The following is a 15339-nucleotide window of genomic DNA, read 5'->3' as shown; positions in this document are numbered from 1 at the left end:
CCTTTGAACAGCACTCACCTGAGAATTGCTCGTCCAGTCCGTTTCCTCCACTCATTCAAACAGTAGCAAACATCCTCCTGAATGCTTACTTCCGAGATGCATGAGAAGTGTTTGAAATGAGATCAAAAGAAAGAGTTCAACCATAGCAATATTATTGATTAGATTTATATTGCTGTATGCACAATAAATAAATACATAAATACATACATACATACATAACATTGTATTGGCTTATCTGTTACTTTAAAATACATGCAATCAAGTCTGCTTGTGCTGTAGGATAACATGAGGTTCATATTTGACTTGATCTTTAATTTAGAGGGCTTTGCTGAATTATCTTGGGTCTTTAGAAAATGGATAGATGGATGGCAATTTGCATTGACTTGTGATATTTCAACATTTCAACACAAAAGTTGCCTTTGAGGGCCACATAAAATGTTGTGGCAGGCCAGATCCGGCCCCCGGATCTTGAGTTTGACATCTGTGATATACAGAATGGCCCGATGTCTGACAGTGATTGTCAAACTGCATTGTACTGAGGCATTTCCTAATAGTAAATTTCTATTTCATCATCATTTCAACATCACTAAAGATTAAAAACCGAGACTTCACTGGAAAGTGTGTGTGGAACAAAGGCCATGAAAAGTATTTGGACAAAGGCAGAGCCATTCGGGACCGCAAAGTTGAGCAAGATACGAGAAACGCGTCTCAGGATCAGCTGATCTCCTTCACCTCCAAGCTTCAGTGATGTGCTGTGAAGGTAATGACTGCCAAGGCACTGACTCTTTTTTTTTTAGTCAGATGTTAAAACAGGAACCAAAAATAGAAGATTATACTGATGAAATTTATTCTTGCAATTTGTTTTCAAAGCTTTTGTGTTGATATCAATTTCACACTGTGATGCGATAGCAAGGAAACAAAAGGATATTTAACAAAGATCAAGTGTTGCTGTTTGATACCTCTCCTTTTTTTGAAGAGAGAGAGAAAAAAAGCATTTAGTCTTTAATTTCTTATCAATGTTATGAGAGCCCCAATATACAAAGTGTACTGTGTCAAAGACAGTAAAGAACTGGACGGATTCTAATGAATGTAACAAAAACCAAAGACATGATAGCTGCTTGATGATAACTAGACCTCTATTTCCCCAAATAGTTTTATTAAAGGTGCAAATATTGAGATGTTGGAGGAATACAAATTAGGTCTTGGTGTGGTCCTCGACAATAAACTTTGCTTTGAAGTTCCAAAAAGGTTTATCAACAAGGAAAATAAGAACCTTCACTGAATCCGTTTGATCCTCCTGTACTATTGAATGTTTTGGAAATCTGAACTTGTTCGAAACAAATCGCCTTTGTAGCCTTGTTGAATCCGCTGGAAAAATATCGGCGTAGGCCCGGCTCATGTCTACCAGTAATAAACAGGTCCTTTGGAAGGCAGATGTTATTTTGTGTAGTCCTAATCATCACTTCGGTACGAGTTTGAGCTTTTGCCCTCAGGCTGTCGGTTTTAGGGCTCTTAGGAGGAGGACAATAATGCTTTTGTTTTCATTTATTCCAAGTGCAATTTATTTACTTAATGACAATGAGCTCTTATGTGGCTCATGTTCTTAACTACTATTGCCAATTGGCACATCTGCGTGAAGCGATGTTGCACTTTTTTGTTGTATCAATTGAAAATAATTGTCTTTTCATTGTAATACCTCTGAACTGCACACATAATGTTTTCCTTTTCTTATGTTATTTTCTATTTTCGGACGCACCATTCTGTCCCAGAGTTATTCCCTCCCCCCCAAATACTGTATTTTTACTTCTCCCAAATGGCCTCTCTGTATTTATGAGATACTAAAAAGATAAGCTCGGGACCGACCGTACGCGGTGGATCAGATTTATTTCCATAAACACACGTTGCAACTGATGTCGTTTCTTCTGACCACGTGAATCACTTTGGGGACGCATATGTTCACACAACAGACGGACGGAGGTCGGATTTAATATGAAATGTGAACGCTTAGGACCCGCACCCACAAAAAATTGGATTCCATCCAAAAATGCAAGTCTTAATTCAGTCTCAATTGCCTGAGTCGAAATTCTTCTGTATCTGGTCACCATACGCTTAAAACTGCTGGGTTAAAAATTGGACAGACAGCCCCAAATAAAACAGTCAGCAAAATATGTACAGTCGTAGTCAAATAATCACGCAATGACACATTTTGCTTTGTTCAAGATCATTTTCTCATGTCACTGTTTAGGTGCCATAAGACTTGCACAAATGACACAACTGGGGTCTTTTAAATTTTCAACCATCGCTCCTTTCATTCTTATAAAACTGCTGCTATGGCAACATTGTCGCAATGTCCAGTTCCTGTCTTGTTTTTTTTTTTTTTGGCTTGGCTTTTTATGACTTTTTTACAATTCAGTACAAGATTGCAGTGTTTCTCATGAAAGCTTATTTCCGCGAGCATCAAAAGATCAAAGCTCTGTTTTGCTTTTGCCTTTTTTCTCCCAAACATGGACTCATGGTCTTGGATAATAGCACACTCTGTGTATTGTATCAAACCTTGTACTTTGCCTTTCAGTTTTCCTTCTATATTCTTTGTAATGAAGTCCATGAATTTTATATTTTACAATTGACAGTGGTTAACTTATTTTCACACTTGTCTGTCAATTAATGAAAATGTTAGTAAATAAGAGGTGTTCTGCTTTTAAATTTGAATACATTTCTACATTTTAATAAACTTTTCACAAATGATTATTTTTTCTGCATTTACACATTTTCCAGTCTCTTCAATGAGGCTGTCGAATTCCCTTTACAGTGAACAAAGCTGTTGTTGTGATGTACACAGTTTGACCCTCGATCCAATTATTTCCATATCCTATGGTGAAAATAGTTTTGAATGACAATCAAATCGGATTGTGTTCGATTCGGTGGCTTTTATAGCTCCAATTTTGTAGCTAATATTGAACGTAGTGTCCCAACAGACGTGATGAGCGCTCAGTGAGCAGCCTTCAATACGTGTATCTACCAGCATACAACATTCAAAGGGACTTTCAAGGCTTCCGTGACAATTGACTCTCAACAGCACAAAAGATTCCTGGGAGACTTTGTGAGAGGCACAACGTAACAACCGGCAACTGCTTCTTGTGGGGGGGGGGGGGGGGGGGGGAACAACACACCTTTTCCACCACATTGCGAGTTCAGCAGCATCTACACATGAAGGCTTAAATAATAATCATAATAATAAAGCCTGTGATGAGGTGGAGCAATGAACTGATTACGTGAACTTTCCTGAAGCGCCTCAGGTTTTTTTCACCGGCAATACACTTGTCAGTACATTTGACGTATGCTTGCAATTATTGCATTTGTTAAATAGCGCTACTATTCTTTTTACTCGACATGTTCCTCCGGGCCATCGACATTATTGATTTAAAAATAACAATATGGTCGCCGCCGCCTGAGCTCGATCCATACATATTTGCATGAGCTAATATGTCATTCCCTCTTTTTCATCCACAAGGAAATTGTATTTTATATCAGCGACATTTCCACAAGCCACTGAGGTCAAGATGCAGCACATTATAGTGCATTGGTTTGCATTTGGAACATGCTTGACTGACATATGTTTGCTTTTTTCAGTGAAGAATGATCTGGATTACATTACTTTCAATCCCACATTGACTCGGCGTACCCGTGGGAAGTCACGTCTCTTTGAGCGTGCTCGTATTGTTTTAGTAATGACAGAAGATGTGACGTTTTAATATTCAATGACATTTTAATTGAAAGAAAGCAGGAACGGCAACCATAATAATAGTGAGATTTTTTTTTTTTCCTTTGTTTAACTGTTTGAAATGATCAATACACTTGGGAATTCGTAAGGTCTAATAATCATAATTGCTTTATGAAATATTGAAAGATGTTGTGCATTGACAAGACACAACTGATAACTGGGGAGTGTGTATCATTAATATATACTGCACTTTCTTAGTACAAGTACATGAAGTGGCCATATTTTAAAACCCTATTTGAAATCCTTAACCCAAGTTATAGACTCTACTTCAAAACACAAACTCTACTTTAATTCCCTGACTTTAAAACTTAACCCTACTCTGAAAACTTAACTCTGAATTTAAAACCTCAATTTTAAAACCTAACCTTTCCTTAAAACCCTACTTTGAAACCCTAACCTTAGTTTAAAATTATGATTTGAAACCTTGACCCCATTTAAAAACCTACTTTGAAACCCTAATACTTGTTGGACCCCTAATTTGAAACCCTAACCCTACCTAAAAGCTCTACTTTGAGTTCTTTCTTACCTCTTGTTCAAAATGTAACTAGTTTAAAACACCATTTTGAAAATCTAACCCTAATTTAAAACCCTACTTTGAACCCCTAACCGTCGTTTGAATCAATTTATAATCTTTTTATGCCACACTTTAGAACGTTAACCCTATTTGAAACCTAACTTTGAGATGCTATTTTCACACTAGTTTTAAGACCTTATTTTGGAATCCAACTGCTACTCAAAATCATACTATAGTTTCAAACCCTAATTTGAAATATATCAATCCATGCATCAAATAATTAGCACTTATCTGGGGGTCAGGCTGCGGAGGTAGCAGCTTCAGCAGGGAAGCCCAAACTTTGTTCTCTCTCGCCACTTTTTGGAGCAATTTGCTTTAAAAAGTGACTTTAAAGACTTTATTGGAAACCTCAACATAAATTACTGTTATACTGTATGCGACTGTTCATACATTACAGCAATTTAAAACAAAAAAAAAAAAGAACATGTGTTTTCCTCAAATATTTGACATAGTCCAAACATGCTCGCATGCATTATACCGGGCGACATAAAAACAAAAGCAAAGAAAATGATAAATGATGGCTGCCTTTTAAGAAAGCCTTGAAAATGCCCCGGGCCCCATTAAATGTGACAAGTACGCCTCCGGCCAAAACTCAGCTCAGGAAATAATTAACAGCGGTCGGTCGACATTCATCTCACAAGTGGCGTGAAAGATGCATCAAAGCAATGATTCCAGGCGAACAACGCCCCCCCCTCAGACCCTCCCCAGCATGCGAGCGATCCACCAGTTGCACGGCATCACCACCTGGCAGACAACGTGGCCTCCCCGATAGTAGTATGGCCACGGGTTGAAGCCGCCAAGGGGCACGTAGTAGCGGCGGCAGAAGCGCTGGCCGCGGTGACAGTACTGGCAGCAATAACCGCGCTCATCCAGGCGGCTGTCCAGCTCCAGACCCACGGCTCTCTGTTGGGTGATGGACATGGGTTTGAGTCTCTATCACCAGCACGGAATTCAATACTTTTTATTTTTATATACATACAGAAAGTAAGAGTAGTGAGAAGTAACAAAGTACAAGGATTTTGTAATTCATTGCCAGTACGTTTACAGCAATTTGACATTTTTTGTAGATTCCCAAGAAAAAGTTTTCACCATTTTCTGTTCTTTAGCTAGGCTTAGCTAAGCAGCAGGCCAACAACAGCGTGTTGGTTCTGCCCTGTGACTGGAAATGTGGTTGGCTAAATCATGACTGATTTTGTTGTGCTTTTGCTATTGGTCTTGCTAGAGATATCAGCACAACCAGCTGACTACTTTTGCCTTGCTAGTAACTGGTGACACCACTTTCAAGTCAAGTCAAGTCTTGATTTGACACCACTTTAATGGATGAAGCCATTTCCAGTCATTTCTATTAGGAAACTGCATTGAGATACAAATGATTTGAAATGTGGTGGTTATGAAATCAGTTACATTTGTAAGTCCGGTTATTATGCATGGCCACAATTTGTTTGTTGCCTCACACATGTGTCTGTCCCCTCACACACGTCAGTGTTCACACTCGGTAACCTCACAGCAGGTCTAAGGTTATGACAGCGGCTCCTCAAGGTGTGAATGCGCATCTGGTGAACTTTGGCCGGTCATATGTCAGGCAGAATATGTGTAAAGATCAGTGCAAAGAATCGTTAGCCACGACAACACAAGAATGTGACGTGTAACGGTGAGCTCGAGTTGGATTAAATCTCAGGGTAATAAAGTGTGATGCGATACCTTTGACCTTTCCTGCAAGGTCAGCGATGGCAGTGCTGCACACGCACACAAAAAGCATCATCGCTGACTTATCTATTGCAAAGATCTTCAATCAAAATGCACCAACGTGCCTTTAAGCAGCATCATTACACTATTTCATTCATCTCTGACCTCATAACTCCGCAGCAGCGTCAACCCTGCCTCCCCTTACCGCATCCAAATGAGCACCCTCCCCCTGACCTTGACTTTAAGTATGTATCACATTCCTAAAGCAATTAGCAGACTAATGATGGCCTAACAAGGATTCTTTCATTTGCTCTTGCTGGCTGCCTCTAAATTTATTGAGGGGCCAATTGGAGCCCAAACGAAAGGTAAATTAGGTAGATTTAATGACCCCCGGCGTTCGCCGTTGTGCCGGCTGCTTCACGCCCCGGAAGACTCGCAGGGCCTACGCCTTTGATCAAGAGCAATGCCTAATGGGCTTCGGAGAAGTGCCACTTAACTCGACCGCCCTCGGTCCACGTTGCGCCACATTTCAATCTCTCTTAGTAAATGGCTCCTCTGAGACAATCAGGCCGTGTCGCTCTGAGCCAGCTCCGGCTTCACTTTCGTAAAAACCTGCCAGAGATTCTTGGGGAAGAGTCGGCACGAGTCAAGCTGCAGCAACGCAATGCATTCACTGGCGGGAAAGGAGAACACGCAGAGGTGGACACAAAAGTGAAAAGTTGCTTGAGTCATTGGATTGCCACAACAAGGTCATAAAAACACAAATACTTAACACAAACACTTAACACAAATACTTAAACGCTAAATATCAGAACTGTTAAAAGCGAACATAACGATGTAAAAACTGTAATATCTGTGTTTGATCTTTAAGGGGCTCTCATGCTGCTGAACGGTAAATTTCAACTTTAACAACTTTACTGTCACACAACCACCAGTAGATGACGGCACATCGATTTTTACAAACTAAAAATGTAATAAAAGTACAAAAGATTTTTACAACATGAACTTAAAAATCTATCTCTTGCATGCTAACCTATCTATTAAATGTTTTTTAATACAACACCAAAACACACTTTTTTAACAAAGGGATTACTCTGTTGATATAGCTTAAACCTTGCAGCCAAGTTGTCTACTTTGACATGTAGTACTCGACAGGCAGCCTGCCGTAGACATGTTTTTAAGATTGACTTTGTACTTTTTGACTGATGCTAATTTTGGTCCGTCACAATTAAAAGTAGATACACATTTGAGATTAGCTGGTGGACATAATGTCCGTCAGATATACACAAATGTGATTTTAGTAATTGATGGTATTTTCTCATGACCAATACTTGGAGACTTCTGATGTGAGTTCTGATAAATCGAGTAATACTACAAACTTGGGAGCCCTAAAGCACATAGAAATGCTGCGACGGATGATATCTTGTTTAAGAGCGTTTGATTTATCATCACGACACGAAGAGGCAGCTTTCTCATGATTTATTGTTTAAGTCAAGTTTGAGGGTCATCAACTGTCTGTCAACAATCTGTTATAGAAACAACAGCAAACCCGTCAATGGAGCAATGATTATCTTATCTGCTTCACACACAACGAATCGGGACATTGCTTGAGAAAAACAGAGAAAATGTTTTATTCAAATGATGGCGCACCGTAAAACAAATCAAACAAACAGCCAAAAGGCAGCATTGTACCTTAAAAGCAATTAATCAGAGCTAGCCTCTTAAAACGGGTGGCACATATTAATCACTGCGGCTTTGAGTCACCTCCTCTAGTGGGAACGCTGCGCTGATAAGAATGACTCACCTTGGGAAATCTGAGGCAGTCCTCCCAAACAAGCAGCGTTAATGAAGACTAAGAACCATTAGTTTCCTTTGCTACGCGTGATTTCAGCCCACATACAAGTGTGCACAATCAAACACCTCCCAAAAATGTCAGCCATTCAATGAGGGAAAAGTCTTCCCTTAGGGCTTTTGAAAAGTTTTGTGCAGATACTCATTGCAAAATTGAATGAAAACACAGTGGCGATAGATGATCAAAGTCCATTAAAAACTTTTAGTCATGTCAACTAATCAGAACATTTACACTTAGTAGCGTGCCGGCGTTCGTGAAGAAAATGTGGAGCTGAAGGCCAGTATGGACGGCCGCATGAGATTGTGGGGATCATTGCTACTTATAGCACAAAGGTCGGAGCACTCTATGGGTCATTAATTTTCCCTGTGCTGGGAAAAAAAAAGAAATATAGATTTTGATCATAAATAGTAAACGGAACACTTCATCATTAGTACTGTCTACAACACTGCAAGCTTGACTTAGTTTTAACATGATTGTGGTTCTGAGTCTGAGCCCACAATTTAATCTGAGATGGTATAAATTTGAAGAAGAAGGAGGACTGGAAAAGAAACATGAGGTCAACAAAGAAGAATGAAGAAGAAGAGGAACGAATAGGAATAAATAAAACCTCGGAAATACAAAACTTTCCAGTGTAATTGATCGCATCCGCCAGGTGCCGGTACATCATTACCTTGACTTTGGCTGATAACACAATGTTAGACATACTTACCAAGTTTAAAGCAATGTTTCAAAATGACTGCTCAATGCAGCAGGGAGCATTCGAGAGCAAAAGCTGAAAAATGTTTCAAAATTACTGAAAAATGATTTAATGTCCACTGACAAAGAGAGACAGATTTAGTTATATTTTTGTCACATTTTTAGTGTAAATTTGTTCTACACAGGCAAAACACAACTGACATCTACTCATTAGTGAATGTTGCAGGCCTTAATAAAAATTTAGACTAGGAGTTTGTAATATCTTTTAAACATTTCTCATTATGTATTTGTGTCAGAAAATATTTCACATCATTACAAAATGAAATGTTCCACTCTAGACATCTCACACTTGCTGCATGTGGGTTAATAAAGGGCTTTGGCACTATATGATGAAATATGGTATTCCTTAACTTTTTCCCCAACTAAATTCTTGAAGGCGCATATTATTCTCACAAACTAAAGTCAAGGAGTATTGAGAAGCGTTTCTGGGGCGGTCCTGATAAATGTGATCATTATCGGAAGTCTCATTTCTGCCCATGTGTCGCACTGCACCGAGGAGACAGCGCCTCTGCTTTAGTGGCCGTTCACGTGTAAGTGATAAATGCGGTGTGTCGCATGTGTGTAGCTAGTTTGGAGTGTGCGTTCCTTTATGTCGCTGCCTAAAATATTTTTTCTCCCACCGTCACGGATAATTAATCCTGCGCCGTTGAGTGGTTTGGATGCGAAATATGCCGTCCGTCTTCCCCCCCCTTCATGTTGTACACTTTGATAATTAAAGCATTGGTAATAAATGTAACTTATTTGCAGAGTAGCGAGTGACCTTCAACTCGCTCTTCGTGTGGTGCGTTGCTCTGCCAAGTGAGAGAAGGCACCGAGAGAGGCACAATTTTAAGCCTTGGAACGGCTGGATGTTTCTCTCAATTAATAGAGGGACATTAAGGGAGTCTTCAATGAACTGGCCTTACTTAAACAGATATATAGAGCAATTGCTGTGCCCTCTGGTGCACAGAGTCAGTTTTAACATCAATTAGTGAGCAATTTATATGCGGACAAAGTGGAGGCAGAGCCGCGGCTAATTGAAGTGACTTGACTGTAACTGGAGGCGGATTCCTCGGATGTCACGGTGCACTTACGTAGTCGTTCACGGGCTCGTACTCCACCTCACGGGCGGAACGATGACCTTTCACCTCTGTGTCAGGCGCGTCCACATGCTCTACCTCCTCTTCCTTCAGCTCCAAATCTGAATCAAAAACATGAGTAAGATGCCCGTGCAGTCACACAACTGTTTTGAATCGGGCGTGTTGGAGGAGGGAAACTTCTAAAACAAGCAAGACAGTGGATCTCGAGGACCGGAATTGCCTACGCCTCCTTAATACTGAACAACTGTATTTTTCGTTGTCGTTGTCGGTTCAGTAAAATCTGAAATGTCGAAGGGCTTTTGTCAAATTAAAAGGAGATTGTCAATCAAATCAGTCAATACATACTTTGACTGCCATGTGTAGTCTACTCAATTCTGCACTGGATGGAGCCCATTTACAAACTATCTGCACGGCTTTGGGCACTACGTACACACTCTCATGTCCATGTGTAATATAGTGGGTTAGAAGCCCCCCCACTCCCGCCTCCCACTGCCCTTTCCCGATTCCTCACCGCTTAGGGGAGAGGGATTGATCCAGTGGATGGGCAGCTCCTGGCAGAATTCCCAGATCTTGGACTGGAAAAGGAACGCCGGGTCAGCGACGGGCTCCTCTGCAGGGACCCACACTCGGGAGTCCTCCATTTTGGTATCCGAGGCATCCACCTGCTCGCACACAGACCCGCACACCCTTAGTGAGCCAAACAGCAGCCTCATCATCCTCATTGTTTTAATCTATCATCTCTATGAGACAAGGGCGCCGACTTCCTGACTCCTGTTGCCTGACCCCCTCCTGATCCTCCTCCTCTTCCTCCATCAAGCCTGCAGCATGCTCTTTCTAAGACACATCATTGAAATTCACAGATAGTGATGATTTGACTTTCAAATGACTTTGCAAGTGATCTTCATTACTGCGCGTGTGGCGGCAGTATCGTTTAATGTGACAGACACAATAAAGCCTGGTATTCTCCTCCTCCTCCTCATCTTCTCCTCCCTGCTCTGCCACGATGCATCACTTGCCATGCAAGCGCCATCAGTGAGCTTAATTTGTTGATACTGTAGTTCATGAGCTGTAAAGTAAACTATTATTGCTTAATGATCGCAACTACATGTCAGTGTTGTCTAATAGAGACATACGACTGGCAGTGGGTGATGCTCTCTCTGCTAATACGGTACATATTTCTTTTCATATATACGTAAATAAACACACACAAACTTCCAAGTCTCTCTGTAATTAGCCATCCAGAAGAACAGTTCACTTGACAAATGTTTTTACAAGGTGATTTTCCCTCAGTTTAAAACTTAATTGCACATTAGTTAAACTTGGAACCTGGGGCTATCGTTGGAGCAGGACTCATTAATATCGGACTGTGTGCCTTGTATCCCCCTTTGCCCCTGTCACTCCTTGTTAAAAATAGGCCAGCTTGAGACCTTCTGTTAGCAAAAAGCTCTGAACGTCACAGATCCGGGAATTGACAGTGTTTGTTTTCACAGCCTAGTAGGTGGTAGTGGTATAGTGTCGATGGAATCTATACTAAGAGACAAAGTGGTTATATTTTGAAGGAAAAAAGTCATCATTTCAGTCAAAACGTCTCTCCTCACATTGTGTCCCGTCATGTGTCCCCCTCATGCCCATGGACATTTTAAAGGGCTTTATTTCACTTTATATCCTGTGCAGCATGAAGAATATCAAAACAAGACATTTGCAAATGTCTTTCTTTTTTTTTACTACAGAAAGTAATAACAGCACCAGTAACTGACTCAGTTTCAAAAAGTTAGCTGTCTCTTGTGTGATATTCACTTGTTTTTTATCACTACCAATACAAACTAAGCAGTAAATGGGCAAACTATTTATTTTTATATTTTTTTGTGTAAAATAAAATGTATCCAATTAATCGATAGAATAATTGATTCTAAGAATATTAAATAGTGACATCCCAAGTTAGGGTGGCACCTGATGTTGATAATTTCACATAGCTCTGGGAGTTGTCACATCCAACTTTAGCCTTGGCCATTCAAAGCCGTTACTTTTTCTATTAAGCGCTTTGCTCCAGCAACAGTTGTGAAAGCGCTATATAAATAAAGATGTATTGTACAATATTGTATGTACTGTCAATGAAAATAATGCCCAAAGTCTAAAATTAACATGTATCTTTTGCGGCAGGAAGTCTGGGTACTAGAAGAAACCCGCACAAGCATGGGGAGAACATGCAAGGCTGAAAAGAAGGTAGTGCTTTGACGCAGATGTGATAACTACTAGGAAATCTACGTAGTAACTAGATCACTGTGCTTCCCCAGTGTTGTGACTGGGCTAAAAATGCCCAAGTGTGCTGGGTTATGGGAGTAATTTGTTTGACTCACACACATGCTGGCAAGTGTACCCCTCCTTGCACAACTATCGCTGGCATTAAGTCGGTCAGCTTTCAGAAATTAAAGTCAAAGATGAGGCGCCCTCGCTGCCCACTCTAATTGGACCTCTCAAACACTCAAGCTGAGTATAAAGTAAATGGAGGTCACGACACATGGCTCACAGCATGACTTGGTTTTCACAGCTGAGAAATGACAGCAATAACTTGTAAGGAAGAGATGCAGGTTGGGCCGCACCCGGGAGGAAGGTGTGCTACAAAGGTCAGCCTTTTAGCATGGGGCAGGGATTTCGAAATGCCAGTTGACAGGAAAGAAAGACAACATGATTACAATCTTTGGCCTATACCAGCCCATAGGCAAACTATGGCCCGCGGACCACATCCGGCCCTCAGGGCCATTTAATCCGTCCCGCCAAACTTTAATAAATAGTATTATTAAACAATGGCCCGCCAAACTTCAATAAATAGTATTATTAAACATTATTTTCTGTCATTTGTCAGGCAGTGACTGTGTTACGACCGCCCGCGCATTTACTCCCGGAAGCCGTGTCAGAAAGCTCGGTGCTCACTCACAAGTGCGTGTACGTACTCAGTAGTACGGACCCGGCGCACTCTGCGCTCTATTTCTATCGATGCCGAATTTCGAGTGTGGGATGTGACGTCAGCATTCTCGTAATTCGGGCGTTGAGCTTTCAGATACAGTTTTACGCTAAAGCCACCCACAAACCTTCCCCTGGAATCTTTCCATTACAATGAGTGGCCTAAGGAAAAGAACACTGAGTGCTGAATGTTTAAAAAAGAGTGGATAATTTGGCTCGACCTACGTGTGTGAGTTCAGCCACAGAAAAATCAACAAAGCCCGTCACAGATCTATGTTATTAAAGGACCAACACCTCGGCTCTATCCTAAGAATCGCCAGAGCAAATTTTACTCCAGACTATGAACAACACTGTTCCCATTAAAAATGAAGGGGAATTTCTTTACTTTGTTGTATAAAACAAACAAAAAAAGCCTTTTGAAAATAAATTGTACAAATAGCAGGGATTGAAACTTTGTAAGGGAGCAGACAGTACAGCCAAGTGCGTAGCGACAGAGACTTTATTGTGGGGAAAGATGGGAGTAGCAGGCGCTGGAGTGGCGATCTGGCTGGGGCCGACAGGCAATTCTGCGGGAATACCAAAATGGTTAAGCGAGTCAGGTTTACAGGGACGGATGAGCAAAGCAGCATCACGGGACAGGCTGACACGCGGGTCTGCGCTGGCAGCGCTGTCAATGAGCCCGTGGCAGGGGGTGGCGATTCCGCTGACAGGAGGGGCGTGGTCGTGTCGCAGGTGACGCCAGCACGTGACAAAACTAGAGACCATTCTCATTTTCAAACAATGTGAGATGCTCAGGGAGATTGATGCACCACCTGTTTGCGACTAATCTCAACTTTTAAAGTTCTTAAGGCCGACTTTAAGGAAGTGTTTCCCGTTTTCTCACCTCTGTCACCAGGTGTTAGTGAGTTAAAGCTCTGATCTAATTTTCACATATCCGTCACCATGTTGCCATTTTGATTTTATTACTTTATTTAGATGTATTCTGATTCTTCAAGATGATGTATTTGGTCAAAATGTTTGCCGTTTGATGTGATTTCCCCTCATAAGATAAACATCTTCCATAAATCTGACCTGCAGGTACTGAAGTGATGGATTATTCATAATAACAGTGTCGTATTTAATGAGAATCACTGATAGTAGTTTTTTGGTGAAATGTTTTTTTCAATGCTATTAATAAATGCTTTGGTTTTCAAAAAGCTTCTTTTGAATATCCATGCTCTATTACCTACTAAAGGCCAAAACCTTTATGCAAGGACCTTTATATGTCAATTATATTATTTCACACAAACACTACATCCATCTGCTCTTGTTTTGGCCCCCTGGCAAAAATGTAGAACCCAACTCAAAAAGGTTTGCCCACCCCTGATCTATGCACACCTCTTCAAGGCCCTTCTATTGACTAATCAGGTGGTGTTAGGACACAAACAACTGCTTTTTCTAATCAACTATCTTTGAAATAATCATTTGTGTTATGTATACTCCCTGTGTATGTATGACATTCCGCCTCCAGTGCTGTTGACTTAATTACACAGCGCTTGTACTGTAGTTAATGAATTTACCCTCGCCTTGTATCAGGAGCCAACTGGGAAAACACTGGCCATGACACACTGTTTAAAGTGTTACTATGTTTAACTAAGATCAACAAATGTTTTATCATGGCACCCAGGAGCTTTATTGCGCGCGCACACACACACACACACACACACACACACACACACACACACACACACACACACACACACACACACACACACACACACACACACACACACACACACACACACACACACACACACACACACACACACACACATACATATATATATATATTTATATAGTTTTGCCATGATGGCAGTTCAACTCTGCAATATCGTATCCACGAAGCTACGACCACACATTCGTCAATCATTAATTCCTCAGACATGCTTTTCTGATCCCGACTGTTTGAAGCAAGGTCAATGGAAATTATGGAAGTAAATTATGTCTTGTGACATTTTAGTATGGTATAGTAGGTCTATATTGCACTAAATTAAAGTTAATCATCTTGAAATGTGATACTCTACTTACGATTTAATCCAGCCATCTGGGGTTGATCCCAGCTGACTTGGTGAAAGGCAGGGCACACCCTGGACTGAGAGCCAGCCAATTTTATATCATAAAATCAAACTGATTACATCAATCAGTGTAATTACTGTATAGATGAATTTCAATTATTGAAATGAAATATTTGCATTATTTTAAATAAAATAACCTCCCATAATTTAATCTGTTTAAGCCTCTTCTATTTGAGTGTTTTTTCTTTTTACTACTTTACAAAAAGGTGGAGAGCCCCTACCATAATTCATCCCAATATTGTGTACCCTAAACAACATAATCCAGGGACTAAATGGCGCAATTAATAAAAAGAGAATGCAAATATTTTTCCTTATCCAATATTAATGTGAACTGGTTGGAGCAATTCTCTAGTCGCCAGAATGACAAGGAAGATGAATGAGCATTTTAAGATGTTGCTAGGGCTAGCTCATGTTTGCAGCAGCTTGTGTTGTTAGTTACCTGTCATAGTCCTAATTGCTTTCTGTTTTTGCTGCTGACCTGTCACAAACCATATTGAAAGTATCTGGACAACGAAATAGAATAGTGGGACCGATGT

The 15339-nt window shown here is 40.7% G+C and overlaps 1 protein-coding gene across 1 annotated transcript in view; it reads right to left on the bottom strand.

Annotated features, from left to right (window-relative positions):
* Nucleotides 1–3442: 3442 nt before the first annotated feature.
* The window catches only part of tnmd (tenomodulin), a 48159-nt gene continuing 36262 nt past the window's right edge, over nucleotides 3443–15339 (bottom strand). The window contains exons 5-7 of the mRNA XM_085905435.1: nucleotides 10240–10390; nucleotides 9723–9829; nucleotides 3443–5258 (exon numbers count right to left, since the gene is read on the bottom strand). Coding sequence (XP_085761561.1) covers nucleotides 5049–5258; nucleotides 9723–9829; nucleotides 10240–10390 — 468 coding nt within the window. The 3' untranslated portion in view covers nucleotides 3443–5048. The remainder of the gene's footprint in view (nucleotides 5259–9722; nucleotides 9830–10239; nucleotides 10391–15339) is intronic.

Source organism: Syngnathus leptorhynchus, chromosome 2 (genome assembly GCF_054491065.1).
Source record: "Syngnathus leptorhynchus isolate UIUO chromosome 2, UIUO_Slep, whole genome shotgun sequence".
In the NCBI taxonomy this organism is placed as follows: Eukaryota; Metazoa; Chordata; class Actinopteri; order Syngnathiformes; family Syngnathidae; genus Syngnathus; species Syngnathus leptorhynchus.
Note: the sequence above shows the minus strand (reverse complement) of the source record. Positions and strands in the feature narration are given on the sequence as shown.